This window comes from Capsicum annuum, unplaced genomic scaffold (assembly GCF_002878395.1).
Source record: "Capsicum annuum cultivar UCD-10X-F1 unplaced genomic scaffold, UCD10Xv1.1 ctg2545, whole genome shotgun sequence".
Taxonomy (NCBI): Eukaryota; Viridiplantae; Streptophyta; class Magnoliopsida; order Solanales; family Solanaceae; genus Capsicum; species Capsicum annuum.
The window spans coordinates 222,220-245,985 of NW_025831650.1; the positions used below are offsets into that span (position 1 = coordinate 222,220).

The 23,766-nt window shown below is 35.1% G+C and overlaps 2 protein-coding genes and 1 long non-coding RNA gene across 3 annotated transcripts; 1 reads left to right on the forward strand and 2 right to left on the reverse strand.

The window, feature by feature from the left end:
• Positions 1 to 10: 10 nt before the first annotated feature.
• On the reverse strand, positions 11 to 584 carry LOC107846823 (pentatricopeptide repeat-containing protein At5g08510-like). The gene has a single exon (XM_047402616.1). The coding sequence runs from the start codon at positions 413 to 415 to the stop codon at positions 11 to 13; it is 405 nt and encodes a 134-aa protein (XP_047258572.1). The 5' UTR covers positions 416 to 584.
• A 5,536-nt stretch (positions 585 to 6,120) lies between these two features.
• Positions 6,121 to 7,156, reverse strand: LOC124890801. The gene has a single exon (XM_047402615.1). The coding sequence runs from the start codon at positions 7,099 to 7,101 to the stop codon at positions 6,316 to 6,318; it is 786 nt and encodes a 261-aa protein (XP_047258571.1). The 5' UTR covers positions 7,102 to 7,156; the 3' UTR covers positions 6,121 to 6,315.
• Positions 7,157 to 12,692: 5,536 nt separating this feature from the next.
• LOC124890803 lies at positions 12,693 to 16,968 on the forward strand. Its single transcript, XR_007049366.1, has 3 exons — positions 12,693 to 13,086; positions 16,044 to 16,211; positions 16,316 to 16,968. It is a non-coding gene; the product is annotated as an uncharacterized LOC124890803 (long non-coding RNA).
• The last annotated feature ends 6,798 nt before the right edge of the window (positions 16,969 to 23,766 follow it).

The following is a 23,766-nucleotide window of genomic DNA, read 5'->3' on the forward strand; positions in this document are numbered from 1 at the left end:
ACAACAAATTTCAATCTAGTGGTGACTTAAGAAGTGCATATATCTCATTTGATTTTGGATGGTATTTATCCTTTACTACAAACTTATGAATATCACCTCCTTCCTCGATGAAGTTGTACCCTGCTGCTTTTGGTATCTGGGAGGACTTCATCAGTTTCCTGAACCTTGCAACACCATCCGACAGACCATCTCTTGCATAGATATTTGAGAGAATAACATAATTCCCACGATTCCATGGCTCCAACACAGAAAGGAATTCGACTGCTTGTTCAGCCAGTTCAACAATGCCATGGAAACTGCAATCTCCAAGCAGAGTTCCCCATATAACATTATTAGGTCTCATTGGCATGCTTTGTATAAGATCATAAGCTTCATGCAATCTCCCAGCCCGGTAAGAGATCAACCATACAGCCATAGTGTTCTAATTTTGGAGCTATGGAGAATCTTCTCCCCATCACTTTTGAGGAGTTCCCGGCCCTTCTCTACCATGCCTCCATGTGTGCATGCTAAGATTGCTCCGACAAATGTTACATCATCAGGTGCATTTCCTTCTCCCGGTGTAATACAAGTCAAAAATACTAAAATGGAAACGTCACACAAATAATGGAAAACACTAAAAACAAAGAAACAAGATAGAAAATAAAAGGGATAGATAGATTGACACAATGAGATAAAGAGAGGACAATCTAAGGGTATATCAAACCCGAAGACCTTCCTATCGAAATGTCACAAGCACCAGCCTCTTACGAGGACCTCATAGGAATGGACCCAAGCAACCCACGTTTCTCACATTCAATGTAACTCCCAACAAGTTACACCAAACACCCTCAAATATATTTCAATTCATCATTCAAAATCATCTCCTTAAAATGAAGGCAAACTAGCTATTTATAGGCCATGAGTCTTTACTACATAGTGGGCCCAAAAGTGACCCTAAAAGCTATTGGGCCCAAAAGTGACCCAAAGCCCAAAATAATGTCATGGGAATCCATGCTCTCTAGAAGCCCACGCTATCTTCAAAATATGTCATGGATCAAAGCTCCCATGGATAACATAATCAAATGTAGCTTCTCCCGCGCTCCAAGCTATCTTCCGCGCAGAAGGCAACAACCCCATTTTAGCATACATGTCAACAAGTGCAGTTAACTTGTAAATTTCAAATTCAAAACCCCATTTGATGAAATGAACACGAACATTTGGCTATGAATGGGGCTAGAACGATTGGCGCTTGCGGCGAAGACAAAAGTGAAGGAGTGTGGATTAGGGGAGCAGCCTTGACGGCGCATCTGGATGTAGAGAGAAAAACACTGGTTAGAAAGCCCATGAGAAGAATAGGCTTGAATTAGCTTGTTGTAGAGGAACACGGTTTGGTAATATTGTCAAACACCTTGGGCGTATGGGATGTTTGGGATTTCAACAAGTTTGGTGATCAAGTACTGGGTAAAGTCAATGCCATTTCGGAGAGTGTGGGCGTGTATTTGTTTCAGTTGGTTCATAAGAAATGCTTGATTACGTCAACACACCATGCAAAAATCTACCTCATAAGAGATTTTCACGATTCGAAACTCGATGAATAATGAAAATAATGTAAAGTCTGTGTTATAAGAGATTTAAGTGGTGTTCATATCGGTCAAACTTATTGATTCCAAACAAATTCAATTTAATAAACTATGTGGCATTGACAATTAGAAATCTTGGAAGTACTTAATTTAAGTTTTCTAGATGTAAGCTTAAATGGAGAAACACAAACGGATTTTTGTAGTCGATCACAACTTGTTTGGATTGGAGCGTAGCTATTGTTGTTGGAAAATAAGAGGTTATGTAAAATTGATTTTGATACACTCAAAACAAGCTGAGGTATGTGAATTCTCCCTGACCATGGGCTCAATTTAATTTCATCTTATGTCCCTGACCATGGGCTCAATTTAATTTCATCTTATGTCCCTAATCTGTATTGTGAGGACTCAATCATAAATTGACTAGTTTTAAATTGGAGGTTAGTAGCGAAAATTATGCATATAGCTATTGGTAATATTTTTTCTCAATTTGTAATCATGAGTTCACGTAAGAAGGCATATTGTCGCAACCCGAGCCGAGGACCTAGCCGAGACGGGCTTCCTGAACCATCAAAGGCCCGAGAGACCCCTATCTCTGCCCAATTATCACGACCCGAACTGAGGCCCTGGCCGCGCCGGGCATTCTGGACCATCAAAGACCTGAGAGACCCCTGTCTCTGCCCAACCCTCTAGTGATATCGTGCGCTCTGGGCTCAGGCCCGCACGACTTTAAAACGCGTCACTATTTAGTAAGGCTTACTTACTTATATACCCAGTTTGTTCCTTTTGTCAATGATTATCCAGAAGTTTTTCCTAATGATCTTCTAGGAGTTCCTCCCGATAGAGAAATAGATTTTAGGATTGATCTTCTTCCCGACACTCAGCCTTTATCCATTCCACCATATAGAATGGCTCCTGCAGATTTAAGAGAGTTGAAAGAGCAGTTGAAATATCTTCTTGATAAAGGTTTTATAAGGCCTAACATTTCTCCTTAGGGTGCTCCTGTCTTGTTCATGCGTAAAAAGGATGGTTCACTTCAAATATGCATCGATTATCGCCAACTGAAGAAAGTCACTATAAGGAATAAGCACCCCTTCCTAGAATAGATATTCAATCAACAATAGGATGCCAAGTATTTTTCTAAAATAGCTCTCAGATCTGGTTACCATCCGTTAAAAGTTACAGAATATGATACTCCGAAGACAGCTTTCTGAACTCGATGTGGTCACTTTGAATTTTTAGTTATGTCCTTTGGTTTGACTAACGCTACTGCAGTTTTTATGGACCTTATGAATAAAGGTATTTAAACCATATTTGGATATGTTCGTAATCGTCTTCATTGATGATATTTTGGTCTACTCTCGAAGTAAGGAGGAGCATGCTAGTCATCTCAGGATTGTTCTTCAAACACTTAAAAACCGTGAGTTGTATGTTAAATTCTCTAAGTGTGAATTTGGGTTGGAGTTGGTAGCATTTTTGGGCCATATTATTTCTGGTGAAGACATTAAGGTTGATTCTCAAAAGATTGAGGCAGTGAAAAATTAGCCCAGACCTACTACACCTTCTAAAATTAGAAGCTTTATGGGTCTAGCTGGTTACTACAGGAGATTTGTGGAGGTATTTTCCTCCATTACCTCTCCTTTAACTAGATTGAATCAGAAAATGGTCAAGTTTCAATGGTCGGAAGCATGTGATAAGAGTTTTCAGGAGCTAAAAGATAGATTGACCTTCGCACCAGTGTTGACTTTACCGGATGGAAATAAAGGCTTCGTGGTTTATTGTGATGTTTCACGAATTGGTGTTGGTTGTGTATTAATGTAACATGGTAAGGTTATAGCCTATGCCTCGAGAAAACTTAAAAATAATTAGAGGAATTACCCCCCTCACGATCTTGAATTAGCAGTTGTGTCTTTTCTTTGAAGATTTGGCATCACTATCTTTATGGGGTACATGTTGATATTTTCACTAATCATAAAAGACTCCAATATGTTTTCTGTCAGAAGGAGTTGAATCTCAGGCAGAGAAGGTGGCTTGAGTTACTCATGGACTATGATTTAAGTTTTCTCTATCATCCTGATAAGGCGGGGCAAACCTCAGTCCTGAGTGTAGACAAATATCATTCGGTGGGGCAAACCTCAGCGAGGACGCTGAGTCCATAAAGGGGGTGTATGTAACACCCCAACTTAGGAAGGAGTCCCACATCGACAAAACACAGGAGGGATACTAGGTATATAAGTAAGCAAGTCTTACTAACTAGTGACGCATTTTAAAGCCGAGGGCCTGGCCAAAGTGGACAATATCACTGGTGGGTTGGGTAGAGACATGGGTCTCTCGGTCATTGATGATTTGGGATGCCGATTACGGCCAGTGACTTGGCTTGGGTCGCGACACATATACTTTTATAACATGTTTCCAGTCCTTCGTTTTCACCCACATGGTCCAAATATCGTTCAACTTTAGTATAGAAAATAATCTGAAGAGTAATAGGCCTTATAACTACATATAATGAAATTCTAACAAAAAGTCTTAGAAATTTACATCCCAACGAAGCTTATACCATAAAAGTTGATTTAGTACAGTAATATACTTACCATAAAAGTTGATTGAGTTTAGTACAGTAATATACTTACTTATACAACTGGATTATTGTACACCTAATTAATTGCTTATGATTAATTTACGTAACATTACTACGTATAACTAAGGTTTAATTTTCAAAGCCTGTTCAATGCTTATTCTTCTTCATCATCATCTTTATCAATGGTTGAGTCTCTTCATAGAGATCAACGACTGACCGGAACTTCCTTTTCCCTAGTAATTTAGCCGTGGCTGTTGAAGAAGAAGATGTCTCCTCTGTATTTTCCATGCTTTCTTCGTCATTATAAGAATCTTCGCTAAGCTGAATTAACTGCAAAGCCGCATCCATTTCCAATTCCGTAGGCATATAGTGAACTTTCATCGATTTCACCATTGTTTTTGGAGGAGAAAATTAAAGGATATGGAGTTGCAATGCTGGGGAGTTGGTTTATTATAATGGAAGCAATTGGAAATCTTCTCTTAGCTCTACTTGGAAAAGGACTTAAGTAGGGGAAATATTGTAAATTCACACTCATTTTTGTTAAGTATAACTGTATAAGGAAGCAATTGGAAATCTTCTAGTTCTACTTGGAAAAGAAGTTAAGTAGGGGTAACATTGTAAATAATGCTCATTTTTTACGTTTCACATCAACCGCCTTTAAATTTTCAAAACTGTCTACTTCACTATTAAGTGCTTTATGAACAATTTTTTCTTAAAAAAGATATATTATACTTAAGTCTCTTTTTTCCTCACAAATAAATTATGTGTGTTATAATAATAAGTAATCCCCCGTCCCATTTTACTCGTCCCAAATTTTCTAACTTGATTTCTCATTTTACTTGGCATTTTTCATTAATTAAGATAAGATAATTTTTTTCTTTTTGACCTTTAATATTAATTATTTTATCACCAAATTTAAATGCAATCATCATTTAATAGTGATACTATGGTGGTAGATAGCCATGTTATAAATTGTTTTTCTTAATCAATGTGCAATGTCAAATTGAGATGAGTAAAATGAGATGGAGGGAGTATTAATATCATTTAGCTAAATCAATTATGAAAGTCCAACGACACTTCATGACTTCAACGTAATAGGACGTTTGGATTATTATTTTTAAGTGACTTAAAAGTTAAAAATCAAAAAATTAATTATGCCTGGCAATCTACTGATAAACTTGCATGTTTGCCTGGACTCGGGCTCTAAAATTCGCGATGAGACATCCAGCATGTTTACTCTCCGTTCCAAAACTTGTAGGCAACTTATTCTCCTTAAGCATATTTGCAAAAAATAACAGCTTGTTCCAAACTCCTTTCTTATCTGTTGTACTTTAAGATTGAGTTGGTTAAGGTTGTTTGAGGACTATTGGAGATTGAGACTTCAAATTACCATGTGTTTATTGGAGGACTACAGCTTTATAAGTTATCATGAATTGGTGGTTAGGTATGTCATAATAATGCACACATCAGATGTATAAATATACACTCATGATCCAAGATATAATTTGTACCTTTGTAGGGGTTGTACGGGAAACTTTATATTTTAGTCAGGTAAGCAGGCATTTTTTGTTTTAAACAAATAGTGGGAATTGATTTGATATTCATATTTATTCATAGTGCTTGTTTTAAGAGCGTGCCTAAAAACTAACATATCAAAACTTTTTAAAGTGGAACCAAATGTAAAACGTCATTAATTTGACATTTGTTTTGTTTATCTATCGACTGATATTATCATCATATCTTAATTATGTCATCCTTTAATTTGTATATAATGAATCCCGATATCAGAATTTTAAGAATAATGAGTGGGAAAATTATGAAAATTGCAGTAATGAGTTCTCCCTCAACTTGCATTGAATCAAATTAAATCCTTTTTCCCTTTTAATTTCTTTCTAATTCTATCTTAAGTTGCTCTTAGTGCAATTAACGGTCCACCACAAGCAAGATGGGTGTGCTTGTCTATTTTATCATTTTCATTTTCACATGAGAATGTACAAAATATTGAATCTGAGTAATACATGATAGATTATTTGTATGAAGAGCCAAAAATCTAAATATACATCTGAGAAAAGAATTTAAGGATGAAATTTAACATCTAGAATTGCTTCTTCTGGTCAAAACGATCACCATGATCGATATCAGGCTCAGTTGACATACGATCTCTTACAGTACAGAATTGCATCAGATTGCCTTCTCGCGCCAAACATCAGTAGAATGATCATTGGATGGACTTTTTATAGGGGAACAAGCCTCATGTGGTGAGTTAATATTGCTCCAGTTTTTCACCTTCCTCAAACTCTTAACTCTTCTAGTACTACTACTACTTCTTTGGTTGTTATCATTTCCACACCAATTGACAACAGAATGAAATTTCAACATTCGACGAGGAGATCTCTGAAATAAAGTATTAGTAGTACTCTTGCAGCTTTGAATTTCACTTACTTTTCTTTGAAGTTCATCAACTTTTGTAGTACTTTTTCTTGAGCTTGCTATCCTTTTAGAGATTGGCCTGATGAATCCAAACCACTTAACCAAGATTTTGCGTGGAAACTTCCTCCATTTTTCAAGAAAATCATCTTGACTTGTTATGGAATTTGAAAGTTTAGATATTGGTGTGGGAGGAGTACTAGTTGAGGGTACAGATGAATTAGTGTTGAAATTATTGAAGGCTTCGCAAAAAGATTCAATCTTTGATCTATCAAGATATCGAGGCATGATATATCCATTAGAGAAGATTTCATCAGCACAAACAGATTCTGAAACAGGATGAACATCAAAGTTGAAGTTTTGTTCTTCTTCTAGGAATATTTTCAAATAAGCGATGAATTTTAACTCTTCCTCAGCATTATCATGACTACTATAAGAGGGTCTAGGGGATTCTGTTAGGCCATCAATGGATGGTTTTCTGTTCAACAACCAGCTATATGAAAAACTCTCTGTGGCAAGAGGTTGTTGGGAATTTTCCATAGTGAATAGTATACTACAATACAACCTCTCTATTTCACCTGAGATAGTGGTATGATCTGTGTACACTTTATTTTCCCCAGACCCCACTATATGGAATACACTGGGTATGTTGTTGTTGTTGTTGAATAGTATACTATAGTATGGGAAGAAAGGAAAAGGAAAATGAGATGCTTATATAAAGAATTTATAGGTTACCGCTACAACAGATTAAAACACACTTCTTGTAAAATAAAAAATTTAAGTTGTCAACGTATGTAAGTTAAATCTGCATAAAAATAAATGCTTGACTGAGAATAGAGGGACTCACGTGAGCTTATTATACGGAGTGTGTAAATTGTAAGTTGTCTTATCATTCTTTGAGGAGGAGTTGTTTATATAGCAAAAGATCACAAAAATAAAACGAAGAAAAATATTTGATAATTGAATCAAGGAGATTATTCAATGAGGTAAATCACTTAAACTCCACCAATCATGCTATGGTTGCCACAAATAAACAAATAAGAATCTGTCTAAATCTTAATATTGAAATCTTTCATAAACAAAATAAGGAAAAGAAAATTCTCCCTACTTATTAAAGGAAGTCAAGAGGGGATAAAAGAAATTAGTATCAATCAATTGCAATATCATCTAAATTTATCATAATTAATACGTAAATTAATGTATGTCACACTAAATAAGGGCAAAGAGAAATTAGAAAATCAATTAGTGAAATAGTTCCTCACAAATAAGGCAAAATCGAATTAGGTACAAAATCAGGGTAAATGAGTCAAATCGATAGACAAAATGTACCCATATTAAGTTTGTGAGATTTGCGACGCAGTAGGCGAAGTAATAGGGGTGAATTGTGATGTATCTGGAGATAAGCTACTTTTATGAGTTAGAAGGGATTTTTGTAATTAGTATAGTGAGATGGAATTTTAAGTAATAATGGAAAGTTAAGGTGTTGTTTTAAGTAATTTTTCCTTGAAAAAATCTAAGAATAAATAAGAATTATCCACTTTTTATCAAAAATATTTTAGAACTTTGAATTAAATGACTCAAATCTTCATATTAATAATATAAAATTTTTACAACAATATCAAGTTAATATAATGCAAACCAATAATGACTTAACATTTTATTATTTATAATTAATCCTTACTTTTATAATAATAATCATATTAATAATAATAATATTAAAACATTTAATGTCTTTTAATAATACTAGAATTTCTATTAAAATTTGGATTTAGTCCACTTATTTAATACCCTTGCAACTGAATGATCAAAAACATTTTGCATACTTGCAAAACAATGAGCTACAGAAGAACAAATTAATCAAGGCTAAAACCGAGCAAAACTAAATGACTATATGCACTCTTTATAATCTTTACCCACACACAAATAAGGGGTATGAAGGAAGTTAAGTCTGGAAGAAAAAGAATACCAAAATCCATCAAAGGATTCGAATATGTGACCAAAACTTAAGAAAAGAAAAAAAAAGTAAAAAACTTAAATGTCAATGAAGTTATCAACTATTCTCTTTCAATCAATTACCTGTCAAATTTTTCTTCGCGGTCCATCTCTTCCTGGACATATCTATTGCCTCCAGCTTCATTCTTGCGAGTTCTTGAAAGCATTGTTGATATTGTGACTCAATTGTATCAAGCTCCAACTTTAACTCGGCATTGTCCAGATCATCTTTCTCTACTAACGATAAAAATGAACAATTGCTAGATAATCTCATGCATTTAGAATCTTTATCTTTATCCGTCAAGGTCACCTCCAGATTCAAATTCTTTTCAAATTCATTTGATAATATGCAGTCTACATAATCGCCACTATTTCGATGTGACTTACCTTCATGATGAAACAAGCCCATGAACTCTAGCTCTGATAAGTATCCACTAGATCCTTTAGAGATTAAATCTGCACATGTAAAGTAGTCGCCAAATCCAAATGAAATCAAATAATCTTTGTGAAATTCAAGCATTACAGCTTGATAATCCATGAACAAGGAAGAAGAAAGGACAGAGCGTAGTTGGGAATTTTATTCTTCATCGTTTATACATTACAACATTGCAGCTATTTATATACTTGAGCTAAGATAGTGAGCTCATTTCCAGCTTAGTGACATCTCATCATAACTGACTAACCACTTGCCTAACAACCTCTAAAAACTTGTTATTGCTAACTGACTAACAATCGAGAAGCTTCCAGAACCTTCCATCCAATGGAACAGTTAGTGTTGTGTGGTTCTGTACAATGTGTATCATATCTTGAGATCATATTTTGAGCTTAAATCAATAGTTAAAACATGCCTCCTCAAGCTACAGGGTGCAATATATTCAACACACCACGCTTGCCTAATAAATGAGCATGTTGGGCTTGGATTAGTCCCTTGGTAAGAAGGTCAGCCACCTGGTCATGAGTGTGAACATGTATAGCTTGTATCAGTCCACTTTTGATCTTTTCACTGATGAAATAGCGGTCAATCTCTATGTGTTTTGTTCTCCCATGAATCATAGGATTGTTGGCCAATTGAATTGTTGAATTGCTGTCACTAAAGACTGATATGGTCAAGGTAATGGGAACCTTGAGTTCCTGGAACAAACCAACCAACCAAGTTATCTCTGCAACTGCTAAAGCCATGCTTTTTTACTCAGCTTCAGCAGAGCTCTTGGATACACTGTGCTATTTCTTGGACTTCCAAGAAATTAAAGATTCATCAAAATGAACTGCATAGCCAGTTACTAGGAAAAACAGCCTAATCTAAGTCACACCAACAAGTTATAGTGGTAGAATGCTCATCCTTTACCCAGATTCCTTGACCAATAGAGCCTTTGAGGTACCTAACTACCCTGATAGCAGCCTCCCAGTGTGATCTCTTGGGATGTTGCATAAACTGGCTGAGAGTGTGGACTGAAAAACTAATATCTGATCTTGTAATAGTGGCATACATGAGTTTACCCACTAGTCTTTGATAAGAAGAAGCATCAGACAATAAATTATCACCTTGTGCACCTATGGCTTGATCATACTCAAGTGATGTTAACCTTACATTGGATTTTAAGGGAGTAATTGCAGGTTTTGAACCACTAAGACCAGTATCTGAAATTAATTCTAGGAAATACTTCTTTTGTTTAATATCACCCCTGAAGTGGATCTGAGGACTTTAATACCTAAGAAGTATTTGAGATTCCCCAAGTCCGTCATCTTGAAATGTTAATGTAACTTGGCTTTTGTTTCATCAATCAATCCTGCATTGCTTCCAGTAAGGAGTACGTCATCAACATATACAACAACTACTACTGTGTCATCACCTTGATGTAGAATGAAGAGAGAATAGGCATGAGCACTCTGAGTGAATCCAGTATCAAGCAAAACATGAGTCAGTTTCAAGTTCCATTGTCTGGAAGCCTGCTTGAGGCTATACAAGGATTTAATCAACTTGCGAACTTTGTGCTCTCCTTGGCTTCTGAAACCTTCTGGCAGCTCCATGTACACTTTCTCTTTAATATTCCTTTATAAAAATGCATTATAGACATCCATTTGATAAAGAGTCCATCCTCTAGATAATGCTACAACAATCACACTGATAGTAACCATTTTTGCCACTGGTGAATATATTTCATGGTAATCTAGCCCTTTTTGTTGGCTATATCCCTTGTTCACTAATTTTTCTTTGAACCTTTCCACTTTACCATTTGCAAGATATTTAATCTTGTATATCCATTTGGAACTAATAGTGTTATTTTCTTTAGGCAGGTCAACAATGGTCCAAGTGTTATTGTCCTCCAATTCTTGGATTTCTAAATTCATAGCTTCCACCCATCTTTCATCTTTTATAGCTTGTTTAAAGTGTTGAGGCTCAGTCAGAGTGGAGAACTTTAATAAGTACCACTAATATGCAGGTTTCAGTTTACTGTAAGATAGGTTGTTGTCTAAGAGGTGCTTGCATCTATGGGTTTTTGAAGTGTTAACATAATCATGCATCCACACAGGTGGCCTGATTGTTCTTGTTGGTCTATTGGAAGAGGGTTGAGGCAGGGAACGGTCATCTTGACATGTTTCTTCATAAATGGTGTCAGGTGAAACAGCACCAGGTACTGCAACATCAGAAGAAGCTTAAGTCAGAGAAGGCTCAGCTTGGCAATTAGCTTTAGTATTTGTATTAGAGAAAGGTACATCAGGTGGTACAGCATTAGAAAAATCATCATCATAAACCTGAATATCCTCTAAGGGAATATCAGTACCGACTTCATTATTTGTGGTTACCATGAAGTCATTGATGTCTTCATCAGTTTTAGAAGCATTTGGATGCTGTAATTTTGCTTGTGATGGATCAAAGGGGAATGAATTTTCATGAAACACAACTTCCCTACTCACTAATAGTCTTTTTGAGTGGATGTCCAGTAGAAAGTAACCCTTTTGAGACTCTGAATATCCTACTAACATGGAAGGTTTAGCTCTTTCAGAGAACTTGTCATCTCTAGGGACAACAGTCACATAACACAGACATCCAAACACCCACAAATGAGATATCTTGGGATCCTTGGAGAATAACAACTGATATGGGCTCTTACAACTCAAGACTGAGGTTGGTAACCTGTTCATACTATATCTTGCAGCTTTCACACATAATCCCTAATACTTGATGGGCAAATGGGACTGAAACTTAAGAGCTCTAGCTATATTTAATATGTGCTTGTGCTTTCTCTCAACCACTCCATTTTGTTGTGGAGTGTGAGGACAGCTAGTCTGATGTAGAATACCTAGAGATTTAAATAATGTCTGACATTGAGTATCAACTTAGTCCCATTATCAGATCTAATATCCTTTATCACCACTCCAAACTGTGTTAAACATGCAAAACTTTTAGTAGTACTTATGGGAAATGACATTCTTGTCTGTTTAACTAATGGACATATAGTGCGTTTATTCAACATATTTACATCACTGTGATTCATCAAAATGTCTAAGTATCTTAAAACCTGAGGAGCTGGGTTCCCAAGTCTTTGGTACCACAGTCTGCAATTGGGAACAATAGCTTCTGTAATGAATCTGCTGTGTTTTGGTCAGACATTATCAATATTATTGTTGACACACAATTTTGGCTCTCTTTTTCATAAAATTAATTTCTCGATGCTTAGAATTTTTTGAATTTTTTTTCCTTTTTTCTTCTTCAAAATATGTTTCAACGTTAACAGTTTGAAAATGATATTTTTTTACTAATATTGCACCTCACAAATTTAATCATAAATAAATAAATAAATAAATTTTATATTATCATTTCACTATTTTATTTTATTTTTTAAAAAATGAATAAATAAACATATGTTAGCATATTAACATAATATTTACTATATTATTATATTTTTTTGCAATATTTACACTATTTTTTATTTAATTATATATATATATATATATATATATATATATAAATTTTTAAGAAAATTAATAAGCATCGATGAATTAGTCAAGCTGAAATGGATCGACGAGAATTAGATAAATTCATTGATCCGATTGGGACAAATTCTTTAATTAAATTTAGCCCTTTAAAAGGTAGGAAGATCAGCCCTAAAACTCATTTTACTAGCCCAAACCAAACCCCCTGGCCTAGCTCAGCTTACAACATCAAACAACAGCAACATCAGCAATATGACCAACACAATCCTAAAAATCCTCTCTTCACGTGAAATTCAACCAAACACACTTCAATCACGAAAAGTCCATCGAAAATTTTGACTTCTGCAGAGCCCATAATCTTTGAAAAGGTAAACTTTGGTGCTCATTTTCCTTCTTCCTCTTTTTTTTGTTTGATTTGAATTTTTAGTTTTGTGATACTTGAAGAAGTCGTTACAACCCTTTTTCCACTAAAAGGGGAGTCTTCTTCACAATAAAAGGGTGAAGAGAGATCAATTTGTCAGGGGCCTGCTATTTTTTCCTTTTTTATTTGAAGTTCGAGTCTTTGAGTTGAAGCCCTAGTTCGTTTCTCCACACAAGGTCAGTAATCACCTTTATCTTCACATTTTTTGTTTCAGTTTTTTTTTTTAGAAATAAAATACGATTGTTTATAGCTTCTTGTCATTTATCTCAACTCTGCCTATCTGGATCCGTTTGTTTGTTCTATTTCTTTTAGGGCTATGCGTGAAAATGGTTGATAAGAATTAATATTATTTAAATATTTTTTTTTTTGGTTCACTCATCCAATATCTATGTTCTAGTTTCTTATTTAGAGTTTATTTGGTGTCCTTGTTGCTGTTGTTCTTATTTTAGTAAGATTGCCTCATTTTGATCTTTTTTTATGAATTAATTAATTTTAGACCTTACTTGGTATGTTATTGTTATCATCCTGGAATTTTATTTTGGTATTGCAGAGATTTTAAATATATCTTCAATGCTATCATCAATACTAAATACTCTCTCCGTTTTATTTTAGTTGGTCCTATGAACTTAGTACTCCCATTAAGGAATAATTAATAGAATTTATTTTTATCAAATTAGAATTATTAATTATGCTTTAAAAAAAAACATAACTTTGAGTATTTATATTTGTTTAATCATTTAATGATATGAGTAGAATGAAAAAATATGGATAAAATAATCTTGATTTTACAATTGGGACAACTAATGTGAAACAAATTATTTTTTTTAAATAAAAAGAGGGTCAACTAAAAATAAAAAATGGAGAAAATATTAATTATACTCATATTATTTTTTTTGAAAATTGATACGGGCGTTACCGGCTAATTCCGTTTATGGCACCAGAGGTGCATGAAAGGAAAGGGCAAATAGTTGCATCTTTTTTCTTTATTATTAAAACTGGTGTTGAAAGAAAAAAAACCAAATAATTGCTTTACTTTATCTTTTTGCATTAAAAGGGATGTCATTTCTTTCTTTCTTTCTTTCTTTTCATAAGATAACAAATGTTGAATAGCTTTGCCAAAAACTAGTGTTCTTCTTTATTTGAAATATTTAACGAGAAAGGATTACGCTTAATTAAAGTATTATTATATTGTTATAAAATTTTAGGAGATATACGAAAAACTGTTCTATTAAAAGTTATGCTATGAAAGGTTTTTAAAGGAAAGGGTATTTTATTTGATTTTGTCCAAAACTCATTATGTTTATCACTATGGGAATACAATGGATTTTTGTTGTTGTTGTTGTTGTTGTGGAGTTTGATGGATAACAGGTTTGAATAATATGATATGAGGATTTTTTTTATGAGGCTGGTTCATGTGTTTCTTGACAAGGATTAAGTGTATGTTATCCTCCGATGAATTGTTAGAAGTCTTGTTAATTTACTTTCTTTTTAATTTTTATTTGGATTGAGTTGTCTGTTATATGAGAGAAAAGTTGTTTACATCCCAAAATATTTATTCCCAAATGTTTGTTCCTAATAGGTATATGCTGATTTATTTTCGTGGTTTCATTAAAATTTAATATTCGAATATTCATGTGGCACGTATTTCTTTCCGTTCATTTTCTTTACAATTAGTTTGCCCCCTAATCTTTATTTTTCTTATTTTGTCATGTACACTCGGTAGTATGTTTGGAGTCTCATGGCATGACTCCATCTCTGTTCAAATCAGAGAAGCGAGTAAATTGCATTACGTATCTCCTTCTACCAGTCTAGTGCCTCCTTCCCTCTTTTCAAGCATTACTCTTCTTCCGTAGAAACCTGTTATTATTATTTCTTTTCTTTATTTAATATTTCGTGCACTATTATTTAAAAGTTGTGTTTTTATATGTTCTTATGTGATTTCATGTAGCGAATTTTTATCGTTCCCTCTTCGCCTGTTAGATTTTAGACTTAGCATAATCACCATACTTTGACATTTAATTTACATCATTAAAAGTTTTAAAATTTGTAGGTTAAAATATATCTTTAGAATAATGACCAAGTTTGTTAGAATCCTTTTAATACTTCTTTAATACAAAATAGTAGCTTATCTTTAGAATAATGTTAGTCTCTTATTAGGTAATAATTTGAAAATCCTTTAAATATAAATTTGTGGTAGATAGGCGTATTATTGCTAATTTGGAAAACCAGCTTTACTAATTTTAGATACGGCAAATCAAAGTTTATTTTTAATAAAAAATGACATTTCCCAAGTCCCTTTTAAGTATTCCTAAAAACAATAAAAAATATTTTATCGTAATAAATAATAAATTCTCAAGTCATTATATATTTAAAAAACTATGTAATTTATCTATTCATGTAGAGTAAGGTAAGTGACTTATTATTTTATAAAATTTGATAAATAAAAAAAAACAGAAGGGTCATCCTTTAGAATAAATTTTTATTTATTTTTAGTTAAAAGCTTTATTTTATTTTAGTTTTATTTATGGCGAGGATGTTCTAAAGTATTTTCTAATCTTTATAATTAGCATATATTATCTTATAAAAGACAAAAAAATAATAATTTTTAATGCCTTATATATATCTTTTCTTAATTTAATATTTGATTTTTTATCTAATCTAAGTTTGGCCGGTTAACCGTGGTTAGCGGATCCTTTAGGGTGCCTAATCCCTTGCCTTTAGGATAAATAGAATCCTTACCTAGAATTTTAGGTTTTGTAGACCTTAAAATGAAGTCATTATTTATTTTAATCACGCAGTTTGTAATAGGTGTCCTAATTCATCGTAGAACTAATTAGTTGGCGACTTCCTTAAATTTAACTCCGAAGTTTTTCAATATGTTGTGCACTATTTTGACCCGTGTTAAAATGGGTATAACAATTATTTTTCCATTCTCCTTTAAGAACATACAGTCCACCCTCTTGTCTACCAATCCCCTTCACCTTGCCATTGAAGAGGTCCTAAAATACATAGAAAGAAATCAGGATAAAAGGACACAAAGCATGACAGTTCCTTGGTTATCTTAAACAACAAATTTAGTCTAAAATCTGGAACAAAGAGGACATCTTTGATCATATCATCTGTAAACATATAGGCTTCTCCAGTGTGGGAAATTGTGACTTCATCACTTATTGGAAGGTGCAATTTGTCCAAGTGTCTTGGAACCAGGCTGGGAACAAGTGTCTATGGGCAGACACATGATGTGTAGCTCCTGAATCTACAATCCAACTGTCAGAACAAGCCTCGGTTAAAAAAACAAATGGTAATACCTGTCATATTGACTTGTTTCATATCCTTAGTATCCTTGTTCAACATGTTTATGATTTGAGTGTACTCTTCATCTGTGAATGTATGAGGTTTTTCCAGTTGTGCAGAATTCACATCATGACTGGAACTGGCAGCATCACCTGGTCCTACTACCATGCTTACAGAAGACTTTCTACCAGTGCTAATATAGTTGTTACCCCTATTATGTGGTGAGAAATTGTTACCACCAGCATTATGTGACCTGAAATTTGGAGGAGTATAACCTTGTTTTTGTTGCAGTTATCTTCTTGTATCCTAGTTTTAGTAGAACTCTATTTTGTATTTATTCTTTTACTTATCAGTTAGATAGATATATGTTGTAATTCCACTTTATAAATACAAAAATATAGAATGAGCAAGGCTCACACTTTAACCCTTCACTTTATCTATTTCGTCTTGGTATCAAAGCCTTAAACGATCCTTTCCATGGCTTCAGAAATTTCCTCATCTCAGACCACCACTACCTCTGCTCAAACTGCCATAAGTCAATCTTCTCTTGGCCTTCCAAATCCCCCTCCAACAGTTTCCAATATCAAAGGTTTTGTTCCTATTGAATTGACATACGTCAACTACCTTACTTGGAAGAAAGTTTTTCTCACCGTCCTTAAAAGTCACAATCTTCTTTCCTTAGTAAATGGAACCTTACCATGTCCACCACTAGAACATGCTGATTTCAGGCTATGGATTCAGTGTCATCCTATTGCATTAAGTTTGATTAATGAAACCCTATCTTCCGCTGTTCTTGACACACTTTTGAACTATGATTGTGAGACATCAAAACAAGCTTGGGACACCTTAGCCTCCCTATATTTAGATCAAGTCTCTTCCTCTATAATTCACCTCAAGTCTAAATTCCAAAACTTAAAATAAGGGTCCCTTTCTATGGAGGATTATCTTCAAAAACTTCACTCGATTGCCTGCTCCCTCAAAGAAATTGGTAAACCTGTAACTGATGATGATCTAGTCACTGAAGCGCTGCAAGGATTACCTTCATCTTATCGTACCTTTGTGTCTGGATTAAATGCTACTGGTGCACTTCCTTCCTTCATTACATTACGACCACTCCTTCTTACTGAAGAAGCTCACATTAACGCAAATACTTCTGAAGAGTCAAATTCTCAAACCGCTTTGTTGGTGGCAACTCAAGGAAATAACACTTCTAATTTATCATTATCTGTTAATGGAAATCAGTCATATCTGTCATCTGTTAATGGAAATCAATTTGCAAAAGGATACTACAATGGACAAGGCTGTGGTAGAAATAATAAGGGTCAACACAGTAGAGGCCGAGCTTACCAGAACTCTTCATGGTCTAGTTTCCAACAACAATCTCGGCCTTCTTCCCCTGGTACTGGTATTTTGGGTAAATCCCCTTTCTCTCCCATTAAGCAATGTCAAATTTGTTTTCACTATAATTACACTACGTTGGAGTGTAGAAACAGGTTCAATCATTCCTTTGTGTCTAACAATATTCCTCAATCATTTGCTGCCATGAATTTGGAGGGGGTTCAACCAACAGTTTGGTATCCAGACTCTGGGGCATCTGCACAAATGACTCCTGATCCTTCTACTCTTATTCTCACACTCCTTATTTTGGTTCTTCTCAAGTTATGGTTGGAGATGGTACTCTTCTCCCTATTAAATCTATTGGCTCTTCTACTCTTTCAACAACCTCTAAACCTCTTCTTTTAAAGAACGTATTATATGTCCTATCCCTCACTAAAAATCTACTTTCTATTCAACGCTTATGTGCTGATAATAATTGTTTTATTCACTTTACTGACTCTGGTTTCTTTATCAAGGACATGAAGACCGGAACATCATTACTCCACTGTAATAATTCTGGGTCCCTCTATCCTCTACTTGTTGCTCCATCCAGCTCTTCCAGCCTTGGTCTCTTTGCTAAAATTCTGCCTGCTTCACTTTGGCACCAGCGTCTAGGACATCCTGGCCGAGAATCTCTTAGCTCTTTAGTTGTTAGAAAATTGATAAGTAGTACTTCTTCTATTAGCAATAATTCTTGTAATGTTTGTCAGTTAGGCAAGCAAACTCGAATGTCTTTTCCTTTATCCAGTACTAATGCAAGTTCTCCATTCGTTTTAATTCATTCAGATGTATGGCATGCTCCTATTGTCTCAAATTCTGGATATCGTTATTACATTTTATTCCATGATGATTACACCAAATTCTCTTGGGTTTACTTGATGCGTAAAAAATCTAAAACATTTGACAAATTCAAAGAATTTTATACCATGGTTTAAAATGTTTTTCACACCTCCATTTCTTATTTCCAGTCTGATTGAGGTGGTGAATATGTTAACAAAAAATTTAGTTCATTCTTCAAGCAAAATGGCATAGTCCATCATTTTTCTTGTCCTTACACGTCTGCTCAAAATGGTTTGGCCGAGCGCAAACATAGACAAATTGCAAATGTCCTATGCTGTCTTATTTTTCAAGCATCTATGTCTTTCAAATTTTGGGTTGATGCTTGTCTGTATGCCGTCTCCCTGATTAATGTTACTCCTCTTCCAGTGCTTCATTTCCTATCTCCGTTTGAATAACTTTATGGTCGTACGCCAGATTATAATCTTATTCGTGTATTTGGAAGCGTCTGTTATCCCTTTGTAGCAGTTGGTCCTTGCTCTAAGTTCCAACCTGGTTCCAAGCCTTGTTTATTCCTCGGTTCATATGATAAACACAAAGGTTTTAAGTGTTTGGATCCTAATTCAAATAGAGTTATCATCTCTCGGCATGTTCATTTTATTGAAGACTCTTTTCCATTTCAGACCTTCTTTACTACTTAGCCAACAACCGCACCTAATTCTATCTCGTCCAACATTGTTTTAGATAACTCCACTAAATCTTCTCATTTTCCAATCCATCTCCCACGTTCTGGAGAACCTTCTCCTAATTTGTTCCAAATGGGACTTCTTCCTGCTCAACCTTCTTCATGTTTGCCCAATGCACATAATACTAAATATTTTAATTTAGAAACTCCTATCGTCAAAAATAAGCAGCAACTCGCACCTAGCAGTAGTCTTCTGAGTTCTATATTAATGTCACCTAATTCTCATGATTCTAGCCTTGAAGATTCTAATCAATTTTCTCCAGCTTCTCCCTCACACCTTATGCACTCCCCTTTGAATCAATGTCGTGCAGATACTTTAAATCTTTCTTCTAAAGGTCGTATTGATTTATCCCAGGCACAACCAACACCAATTCAACCTTCATCTGACAATATTAGTGTGCCTAACTCTACTCCAATCGCCATTAAAATAAACTCTTATCCCATGATTACTTGTTCTCAAACTGGTTCACTCAAACCACATATTTTTCCTTCTTTAAAAGCTTCAACTACTTCTATTTTATCTTAACCTACCTCCTTTTCTCAAGCTTCTAAAGATCCCCATTGGAAGCATGCCATGAGTGTCGAATTTGATGCTCTAGTTCAAAATAAAACTTGGTCTTTGGTTCCTCCTCCTGCAAATGTAAATATTGTTGGCAATAAATGAGTGTTTCGAACTAAGTTTTGTGTCAACGACTCTATTGCAAGATATAAAGCTCGGTTAGTGGCACAAGGTTTTTTGCAGCAGCCTGGAGTGAATTATTTTGAAACATTTTCTCCTGTTGTCAAGCCTAGCATAATTCGTTTAGTCCTATCTTTGGCCCTTCAACGAAACTGGTTCATGCATCAACTTGATGTGTCCAATGCATTCTTACATGGTGAGTTATCTAAGATAGTTTATATGCGTCAACCAAAAGGTTTTGTCCATCCAGATTATCCTCATTATGTTTGCAAGTTACACCGTGCTCTATATGGTCTTAAACAATCACCGCGTGCTTGGTTCTATCCTCTTGCTCGTTTTCTTCTTGATCTTTGTTTTACACGATGTATCACAGACCATGGTATGTTCATTTTTTACTTGGGGAGTGATTGCATAATTCTTTTGATCTATGTGGACGATATAGCTGTTTTTGGCTCTTCGAAGTCATTGGTATCTCAGTTCATCTCTTCTATGAGTACGGAATTCTCAATGAAGGACTTAGGCCCTCTTACTTACTTTCTTGGCATTGAATTGAAGCATAATTCCTTGGGGCTGCTATTGGTGCAACATCGTTATATTACTTCTATACTTCATCGATTTAAACTTGAGAAGTGTAAATCCGTACTTACTCCACTTCACAGTAAGCTTGACTGGAATTCAACTTCTTCTCCTTTGCTTGAAGATCCTTATACCTATCGTCAAATGGTTGGGAGTCTACCATCCTTATACATTCAATTTGCTGTAAACCTTGCTTCTCAATTTCTTCACCAGCCGAGACAATTACATCTTCAGGCAGTAAAACGCATTTTCAGGTACCTAATTGGCACAACTAATTGGGGCTTGCAGTTATACAAAAATTCTTCCCTTGCGCTTACTATTTATTGCGACTCTGATTGGGCTGGTTGCTCTGCTACAAGATGATCAACAACTGGTTTCTGCATTTTTCTTGGCTCCAATCTCATCTCTTGGTCCGCTAAGAAACAACCTACAGCTGCACGCTCTAGTACTGAAGCTGAGTATAGGGCTCTTGCTGTTGCTACTGCTGAGGCTACATGGGTCCAATACATTCTTCGTGATCTTGGTCTTTTTATCACTTCTCCCGTCTCCGCAAAATGTGACAACATTGGAGCCATTCACCTAGCGCATAATCCAGTTTTTCACTCTCATACAAAACACATTGCTTTGCAGATTTGTTCGCCAACTTGGTGGTATCTCATGTTCATTCTTCCCGTTCAAATTGAGGGAGGGTGTTACAGTTATCTTCTTGTATCCTAGTTTTAGTAGAACTCTATTTTGTATTTATTCTTGTACTTATCTGTTAGATAGATATATGCTGTAATTCCACTTTATAAATACAGAAATATAGAATGAGCAAGGCTCACACTTTAACCCTTCACTTTATCTATTTCATTTGTTTCTTCTTGTTCTTCCAATTATTTGGATACCCTATCAATTTGTAGCAGTTTTCTTTTGTATGACCTGAGAGGTGACAGTATTCGCACTTTCTACTCTTGTAATTTGTGTTCCCCTATCCATAACCATAATTATGATTCACCTGCAGAGCAAGAGGTTCTGATCTATCGTGCACAGCAAGCATATATGCTGTGTGTTGTACCTCATCCTCTATGATCATAGCATAAGCTTGATTGAGAGTAGGAGTTACTCCCTAGAGTAATATTTGTCTCCTAGCTTGATCGTAGGACTCATTCAAGCCACTCAAAAATTGTAGAAGTCTCAGTTGACATATATAATCTGAGTACTCTTTGGACTTAGGGCAATCACAGCTAGGATTAGGAACCAGAACATCATACTCACTCCACAAGGTTTTCAACTTAGTAAAATAAGCTGAGATTGAATCAGTACCTTGAGAATGCATGTTGATTTCACGATGCAATTGATAGATGCGCATACAATTAACTTTGTCATATCTTTCCTTAAAATCATCCCAGACAGCACAGGCATTTGTAGTATACACGATCCCAGATAGTAAGCTTTCACTCACGGTGTTCATGATCCATGAGAGGACAATAGCATTGCATCTTTCCCACTGTTCATGGAGTTCCTCTCTGTATGACTCCTTGCTGCAAGATCTAGTGACAAAGCCATACTTTCTCTTCCCTAAGAGAGAAATTCGCATAGATCACCTCCATAGACTATAGTTTTCTGAACCAGTTAATTTGATTGGAATGAGTACAGTGCTTGAACTATCCAAAGCACCAATGAAGAGTGGATCTCTTTGATCAATTTTAGGTGCCATGAATGAAGAAATTGAACTGCAAAATTGACCAAACTTGCAGAGATGAAAGAACAAAAAACAGAGAACATACAGAGGTCTTAAGAATTCTCTGAGAATATGAGGAAAAAGGATCGAAATACTCTCAGTATTGAGCTCGTGTCTCTGATAACATGTGAAATTCAAGCATTACAGCTTGATAATCCATGAACAAGGAAGAAGAAAGGAGAGAGTGTAGTTGGGAATTTTATTCTTCATCATCTGTACATTACAACATTGCAGCTATTTATATACTTGAGCTAAGATAGTGAGCTCATTTCCAGCTTAGTGAAAGCTCATCATAACTGACTAACCACTTGCCTAACAACCTCTAACAACTTGTTATTGCTAACTGACTAACAATTGAGAAGCTTCCAGAACCTTCCATCCAATGGAACAGTTAGTGTAGTGTGGTTCTGTACAGTGTGTATCATATCTTAAGATCATTCTTTGAGCTTGGATCAGTAGTTAAAACAATCTTTTTCCAAAACTTCAGTAGAGCTGAACCTTGACACTCTCCATCTATCACACATTTGCCAAATGTGATGGGGAAGCAAAAGTAACGTGAGAAGAAGTGCTACTTGAATTTGTATACAATTTATCTTCATCAGCTCGATGAGTACTACCAATTTGGTTATTCATAGTGAGAACTGGAATATCATCTTGCCGAGCATTAGATGTGGTAGTGATGGGTGACAAGTTTAGGTAATTCTCTATAGCTTCTTCTCTTTGACTTCTCCCTCCACTAGAAAAATGATCGGAAGGCTTCAAACTAGGCAAAATTTTCATTATTAGATAATCAATGAAGTCAGCAATAAAATTTACATCATGATCAGCTAGTTCCAAGTGTTCAACCATCTCAGCCGCAGCTAATAGTGCAGTGATAGTATAAAGATAAAAATTGAAGTGTATATTCCTTACTCTGCCTGAAAAATTCGAAAGCTTTTAATAAACAAAGAGACAATTTTATTCCAAAATGACAAAAGAATAAAAATAATAATGAATTAGAATGCATCTAAATACCTGAAGGGCTTTTAATTCGCAAGGTCAATGAAACTGAGTTCTCATCTTTCTTCTTACCCGTCAATTTAAATTCATTATTCTGATGAAACCTCTGAAATTCTAATGTCGGAGCAGAAGGACTTCCACAATGGGAGTCTGTATAAACTGATTGATTATACTCGGAATCTACATCCATTGAATGAGGTGCAGATTTCAATGAACTTAATGATCTTGGACTTTGGTAAGGTGAAAGATAGAAACAGACTATGGGTTGGCTCATTTAAATTCTTAATCTGAAGAAATGGAACTTTGAGAAGGTCCTTGGTAGGCAACCTCAGCGAAGCAGGAACCAGGCATTTCTCGATGAATGCTTTGATTTGGGGATCAGTAACTTTGATGAGGGAAGCAGGTTTAACACCCTGAGAATAAATAAAGTCACTTTGATTCACTAAAACATGTAATGCCTACACAACTTAAAGAAGCAACTTTATCAAACTTATCGAGCTAACTTTCTTAAAAATTTGAGCTGGATTTTTGCATTCACTGTAAGGATCTTCAAAGGTTACTAGTTCCAACATACACATGCCGAAGGAATATATGTCAATCAGTTCATTGTATTATTCTTCGTAAAACTCTGGGGCCTTAAATTCCGGGGTCCCTTCAGAGGAATAGATAAAGTTAGTGTTTTAGAA